The sequence below is a fragment of the Glycine max genome, chromosome 10, assembly GCF_000004515.6.
Source record: "Glycine max cultivar Williams 82 chromosome 10, Glycine_max_v4.0, whole genome shotgun sequence".
Taxonomy (NCBI): Eukaryota; Viridiplantae; Streptophyta; class Magnoliopsida; order Fabales; family Fabaceae; genus Glycine; species Glycine max.
The window spans coordinates 16,785,673-16,792,734 of NC_038246.2; the positions used below are offsets into that span (position 1 = coordinate 16,785,673).

The following is a 7,062-nucleotide window of genomic DNA, read 5'->3' on the forward strand; positions in this document are numbered from 1 at the left end:
GTCCTCTCATTAGAACTAGATAAATTCTCTGTCTCTAAACTTTTCTCACCCATTTGTTTTATTTCGATTATCATATGGTAAAATGACTGGTCGGGGATAGCTTTTGGGGCCAAACTTGATTCTCAAAGCTGAATTAAGAAGGTGTTTTTTGCCATTCACCATTCATGCCCTGAAAAATAACTAAAACAGAATAAACTTCTTAAAGAACTTAAACTTGATCAACTTAAAGCAATTGATATATTAGCATGAAATAATGTTTCTCAGGGTAGCAGAACATTTGTAAAATCATGAGTAGAAGTTTCTCAAGGTAGCAGGACATTTGAAAATGACTCAGCTTTGTTGACCCATCTTGCTAACATTTTCTTTCAAGTCTTTGTTGTTAATTTGGCAAGCCAAGAAAGTGTACGAGCTCGAGATGCACACACAACAACAAAACTAATCCTTGTACTTTGGAATAAACTCAACTTTGATGCCTCCTATGATGACATCTCCTTTTCCAACCTTAGGCACCAAAGTAACTAGCACAACATCGTCTTCTTCAGCTTCTAAACAATCGACCACTTTTGATATCCCTACCTTAAAACTAGTTACTTTGATATTATGGCCTTGTCCATGGAACAAATTAACAAAAGTTCCCACAAACTCTGTCTGTTCTGGTTCACTCAAATTATCTTCATCATCATCAATATGAACATCAAACTTTACATATTTATCACTCCCATGTCTAGAACAATTCTTTGGTACTTGCTTATTCATGAAGGCTTCTCATGAACAATTCTTTGGTACTTGCTAGCTTATACGAAACTTGTCATGAACCACAAGTGTACATGAAGGCTAGATTATATGAAACTTGTTGATGAGAAGGCCTATCATCATTAGGGTCAAGTTTATTGTAGTTCAGATCAACCACGTGAAATTTGCGTTACTTTGAGTGAATGAAATCGGTGATTGAATTTGCGGTACTCATTTGCAGATCATGGTTAGGACCAGAGGATTAGGTCGTGCCTTAGGTCAGGTTACTGGCAGAGGTGTGGGCAGAGGAGATCGTGATGATTCCATGATGCTCCGCAGCGTCGACGGCCTACTGCATCCGCACAGAGGCAGCAAGTCGCTGTGATTGCGGCGCACAATGAGCCAGTGGTCCCTGCGCCAGATGTTGAGCCTGATGTATTTCCGGATGACCCGATGGAGGCACCAGCTGATTCTGAGGACATTGTGGCAGACATTCCTGCGGACACAGGCGCGGAGGCTGCTGAGGATGAGCATGAGGGATTTTCGGGTGGTCCGAGCGACCCATCCGTGTTGACCCAGTATGCGGATCACGTTGCTTGCAGCGTATGGACGGGAGAGGTATTTATAATATTTATTTTTAGTTACTTGTAAATTATACTTTATGATTGAAATTAGTTTTCCTTTAAATGATGATTTGAATGAATTTTGCGTTCCTTTATACTTCAATTCAGGAGCGTCCTGAATTGAAGCTATCCTCTCATGGGAGGAAGGTCCATAGTTTAGGCAGGCCTATCCCTGCCATTGAGGTACTTGTTGCTGGTACAGGACTAAGTCCTCTGATCGCGTGTTCGGTAGACACCGGTGATTGGGGACTTTTGTCTGCGTTTGTGGAGTGGTGGCACCGGGAGACGTCTAGTTTCCATCTCCCGGTGGGAGAGCTCACCATCACGCTGGACGATGTCTCCTCACTTCTCTATCTTCCCGTGGTTGGCGACTTACACGCCTTTGAGCCCTTGCACGTGGACGATGCAGTTCAGATGCTGGTGGACTTATTGATGGTCTTTGCAGAATCTGCCAGGGCTGAGACAGCCCAGTGTCGTGGACCGTATGTATGCCTGCAATGGGTACGTGATATATATCAACGCCGATGCCAGGCAGGTCATTGGACAGCTGCGGCTCGCACATATCTTCTTCATCTTTTGGGTTGCACTCTATTTGCTAACAAGAGTGCAACCAATGTGCATGTTGTTTACTTGGAGGCCCTTCGTGACCTCAGTATGACGGAGAGGTACGCCTGGGGAGTGGCTGCTTTGGTGCTTATGTACGACCAGCTGAACGATGCATCCATGAGCCACAACCGACAGCTTGGCGGTTACATCACACTGCTGCAGGTAACAAATATGTTTTTCATGCGTTCAGCCTCAACAATGTTCAACTTTAAATTTTGTTACACTTTCATTATTAATGTTTATAATTTTGATGTTGCATCTGTAGTACTGGATTTACGAGTACTTTCCGTCAGTTGGGGACTCCATTGCTGATCAGGACTACGACGAGGATTCTCTACGTGCGTGTAGGTGGATTGTGACGAAGAAGACCGTTAAGAGCATTTGTACGTCGGCATACAGGGAGCGCTTGGACCGACTCTGGATTCTGGATGTCTGTTGGATCCCGTATGGGGAGCACCGATCGGTCCGGGACTCCCACGTCAGATCATGCTATTCCGGTCTCTTGCGCTGGGGGCCTGTTGCTGTTTATTATCGACCAGAGAGGGTCGTGCGACAATTTGGATACACGTAGACCATTCCTACTCCTCCTGTCGATTCATGGGTGTCGTATGATGATATACATGACAGGTAGATGCACTACTCGGATCATATCATTCCAGTAGGTGGGGTGTTCGTTGTGCCAGGTCAGTGTTCCAGTGACTACATGGACTGGTTCTTCCGCATCTCGCATCCTTTCATGACACCAGGCCACGCATTAGATCCTCTGCCTGATGGTCACGCCCCGTAGCTTCAAGTCGTCCCTCAGGCCTCGCAGACGGATATCCCTCACGTGCCGGAGCCAGGAGCATCGTCGACATCTGTGGAGGTGCCTAAACATGCAGTGGTAAGTAATACTAATAATTTATGTCATTTACCTCAATATTTGCATAATAATTTGTGTAATCTGTTTGTTTTGTATGTAGCAGGAAGTTTGTGATGACATTGCTCAGAGGTTGGAGCGCCATCTGAGTCTAGGGGTGGTCACGCCAGGCTCATCGACACATGAGGTGATCAAAGAATGCCTCAGGTTGGCCAAGAGTGTGATACATGACCATCTAGTATATGTTAGGTCTAGACGCAGGCGACGCACGAATCAGGTGTAGGTTATTTACATATTTTATATTGATATTCCATGTATATACAGATATTGTACATGAACCCATTTCATGAGTATTATTGGTTTTATTTATTTTCATTAGTAATGTTAGTTTTATTTATTTCCATTGATTGTGTATTCCATTTGTGTCTATATACACACGTGTTATTAAAATGGTCTAGTTAACTTAGTTATAGTATATGTAAATTATTATAAATGGTCTAGTTAACTTAGTTTACCAACTAATAAAAAGTAATTTTAAATATAACTTTAAATATAATTGAAATAAAGAAGTTGAAAAGGGTGTAGAAAAAAATAAATTAAACAAAAAATGGACATCATGAGTAGAGGTCATAGAAAAAAATAAATGAATATTTTCATAGAAAAAAAAAATTAAACAAAAAATGGACATCATTCGTTATCTAAGATCCTTATTTTATATAACATACTAATATTTTTAAATTCTCTTATAATTACTATTTTCCCTCTTATACTAATGATAATGTAAAAAAATGTATTATAAAGTAGTTAGTATTTTAATTTTTAATGTAATACTAATTATTTTTTTATATTATTTATAATATTAATGATATGATTAATTATAAAAATAAAAAATAAATTAATGATAATAATATTAATTTTATAAAATTATTATTATCTTTTATCTATTTATTGATTTTTATTAATATGTATAAAATAACCTTAAACAATAATTATAATGGGACTGAGTAAGTATTTTAATATCATCTTCTAAACAAATTTATTCTAAAAAAATATATTAAAAAATTAATTATTTATAATAAATCAATATTTATAAATATATTATAATTAATAAAATATATTTAATTATATAATAATTAATAAAATAAATATCTTTAAATGTATAAATTATATTATAAAATAAATATCTTTAAATATGTTATATAATTAATAAATTATTATTTTTCCTCTTACGGATCAAGTTGATCCGGAAGTTACGGATCAAGTTGCTTGATCCGAAAGTCTCTTACGGATCAAATTGATCCGTAAGTCTCTTACGGACCAATTTACAGATCAACTTGATCCGTAATAAGAAAATCAAGCAAGGGCAATTTTGCAATTTTTTTAGAATGCTGGGTGCACCAGCAATAATGATGATACACCTAGCAACACTCGTCAGAGAAATATAAAATAATGTAAACAGGTCCAACCAGAGGTGTGAAAACTGCAACTGTATTTGAGTATTCTTTTCTCCCTAACTCTGCAATGCTAAGACTGAGCCTGAACCTGAGCACACAAAGCCAAAAAAAAATAATACAGAAACTGCATGCAAATGTGAACTCTAGACTATGCACAAAGGTAAACAGTGACATCTCAAAAACTTAACTATGCAGGGATATATAACGCATCATGATGATCACGGGAACTTCCTATGTATGATTTTTTATTCTTTCTGGTTGCTACATGTTAGATAGCATAATAGGTCTTGTTACTTTTGTTGGCCAAAAGACACAAATAATTTTAAATATAATTTTTTATCTTGTATATTTATTACTGTGTATCTCTGGATAAAAAAAAAAGAGTTATTCTTATCTCCCTCTAAAATTCTGTTAATTCCATTAAAAAAAATTGTGTTAATAGAAAATTCAAATCCCTTTCTGTGTTTTATGGTTTGGGGTTATTAAGAACCATTAAATAATAATATATACTATGGAAAAATAAGATCGACAGCGCGCTATTCCATTATTTTCAACGATAAGTAAGAAAAATCAATTAACCACACTTTGAGGTGGTCAATTAATCTCCGACCTTTTCGATTAGTAATTAATCTTTGACCTTTTTTTACTGGATTAATCTTTAACCGTGTTTATGCTGTTAACTACATTTTGTCAAATTCTAAATATATATTACAATATTGAAATTTTATGAACTCAAAGTTGTTTGCCAAGAAATAAAAAATCTGAACTAAAAGATTTCAATTGGGACCAACCATTCTAATGTATGTTTTGGAGACAATTCTATTTGAATGATGAACTAATTCTAAAAAATTGAAGATATAAGATGGATTGAATAATTAAGAGAGAAAAGAAAACAAAACAGATTTAATTATTTCTATCGATAAGATTAATATTATAATAATTAATATTTATCGATAAAAAAAATAATTACAAATGATTGGACTGATCATGGAAATTTGCGTATGGATTTTCTACAATCAAAATAGAACAAAACTTAATTTGCAAGGTGTAAAAGGCATGTTAAGTTGGGAGTTTTCTTAAGAAGTAAACCTAGATACTTTCAAATGAAAAAGGTAATACCAAACGTAAGACATGATAATTCATAACACCTAAAGTCAACAACTGAATGATCAAGACCACGCTCGTCGTGTCAGGCTAATTGTGAATATTAAAAAGAATAAACATATGAAAAGGACATGAATGTGGGCACCACGCTACAGGTATGCTACAACTATTTTTTTCAAACTACTTTATACAATTAAAAAGTTTATCAAGCATGGTAGTATTTTATTTTATTTTATTTTATTTGGACTCACAACATTCAAATTGCAACTCCTTTGACTTAAATATATTAATTACACATCAGCATGTACGCAAAGAATAACTTTTTGTCATGCACAACAACAACGAGGTATGGAGGGGTAAGGGATAATCACAATAACATTTTAATTTACTTTAATAACAGAAAAATTAGAAATCTTAAGTGGACCAAGCTGAAGCCTAGTCAGCAACAATGCTGGTAAGGGATAATCAAATTAGTCTTAGGGCTCTTGCTTGGGACCATGGATTGAATATTTCATAATTATTTGATAATTTTGAAAAGCTGGGGTGGGGTGGCTTCATCCAAAGGTCACAATTTCACTTGGGAAAATACTAGGAAGAGTAGCACTTAAAAGAAAAGAATATATATATATATATATATATATATATATATATATATATATATATATATATGAGATCCACATGTATAGTACTCTAGCTGGTTAAAATCTGGCGACAAGCACGAATTTTCTTGGGAAAGGTAACAAAGAAGCACATTGGCACACATGTGTACGCTGTTTTTCAAACCCAAAAGAAAAGAGGAAGAGGTATGTAAAATTTCCAACTTTAGATAAAAGGTTTAATTACAAATTTTACTATCATATTTTTGTGATTATGCGAATTTTATTATTAAACTTTTGATTTTGTGAACTTTATCCTCGTAGTATTCAATTGTCTCAATTTTTTATCACTTTGTTAAGTCTCATAAATCTCAAGTGAAAAAATGACATCACAGACAAGATAAATGTATTAAATTAAAATTAATAATATAATATAATTATAAAATTAAAATATTTAAGTTTTTATAAAATTAAGGTTTAATTATTTATTTGGTTTCTATATCTTCATCATTTGTACCTTTTAGTTTTAAAGTGGTTTTTATAATTCATATAGTTTACATTTTAATTATTTTTTAGTCCTTGTAGTTTGAAAGTGATTTTTTTAGTTTTTATAATTTGTATTTTAATTCTTTTTTAGTCCTTATAGTTTGAAAGTGATGTTTTTAGTTCCTATAGTTTGAAAGTGATTTTTTTAGTTACTATACTTTATATTTTAATTCTCTTTTAATCTTTATCATCAAAATATAAGTAATATTATCAATTACAATTAATTATAAAAATATTAATAAGTAATATGTAACTAATTTATTATAAGATAATTTGTAATAAAAATAGTTGATAATATATAACTAATTTGTAACTAATTATTTTTATATTTTTTTTGTAATAAGGACTAAAAGGTAATTAAAATACAAATTATAAAGACTAAAAATAAAAAAATAATTAAAATACAAACTATAAAAACTAAAAAGACTACTTTTAAACTATAGAAACTAAAAAAGAATTAAAATGTAAATTATAGGAATTAAAAAAAATCAATTTTAAAATATAAAAACTAAAAGATACGAATTGTAAAACTATAAAATAAT

General features: G+C 33.3%; 1 protein-coding gene across 1 annotated transcript; it reads left to right on the forward strand.

Annotated features, from left to right (window-relative positions):
* Nucleotides 1–1,185: 1,185 nt before the first annotated feature.
* On the forward strand, nucleotides 1,186–3,157 carry LOC102668330 (protein MAIN-LIKE 1-like). Its single transcript, XM_006589986.1, has 6 exons — nucleotides 1,186–1,350; nucleotides 1,464–2,123; nucleotides 2,227–2,484; nucleotides 2,749–2,844; nucleotides 2,927–3,027; nucleotides 3,145–3,157. The coding sequence occupies exons 1-6, from the start codon at nucleotides 1,186–1,188 to the stop codon at nucleotides 3,155–3,157; spliced, it is 1,293 nt and encodes a 430-aa protein (XP_006590049.1).
* Nucleotides 3,158–7,062: the final 3,905 nt, after the last annotated feature.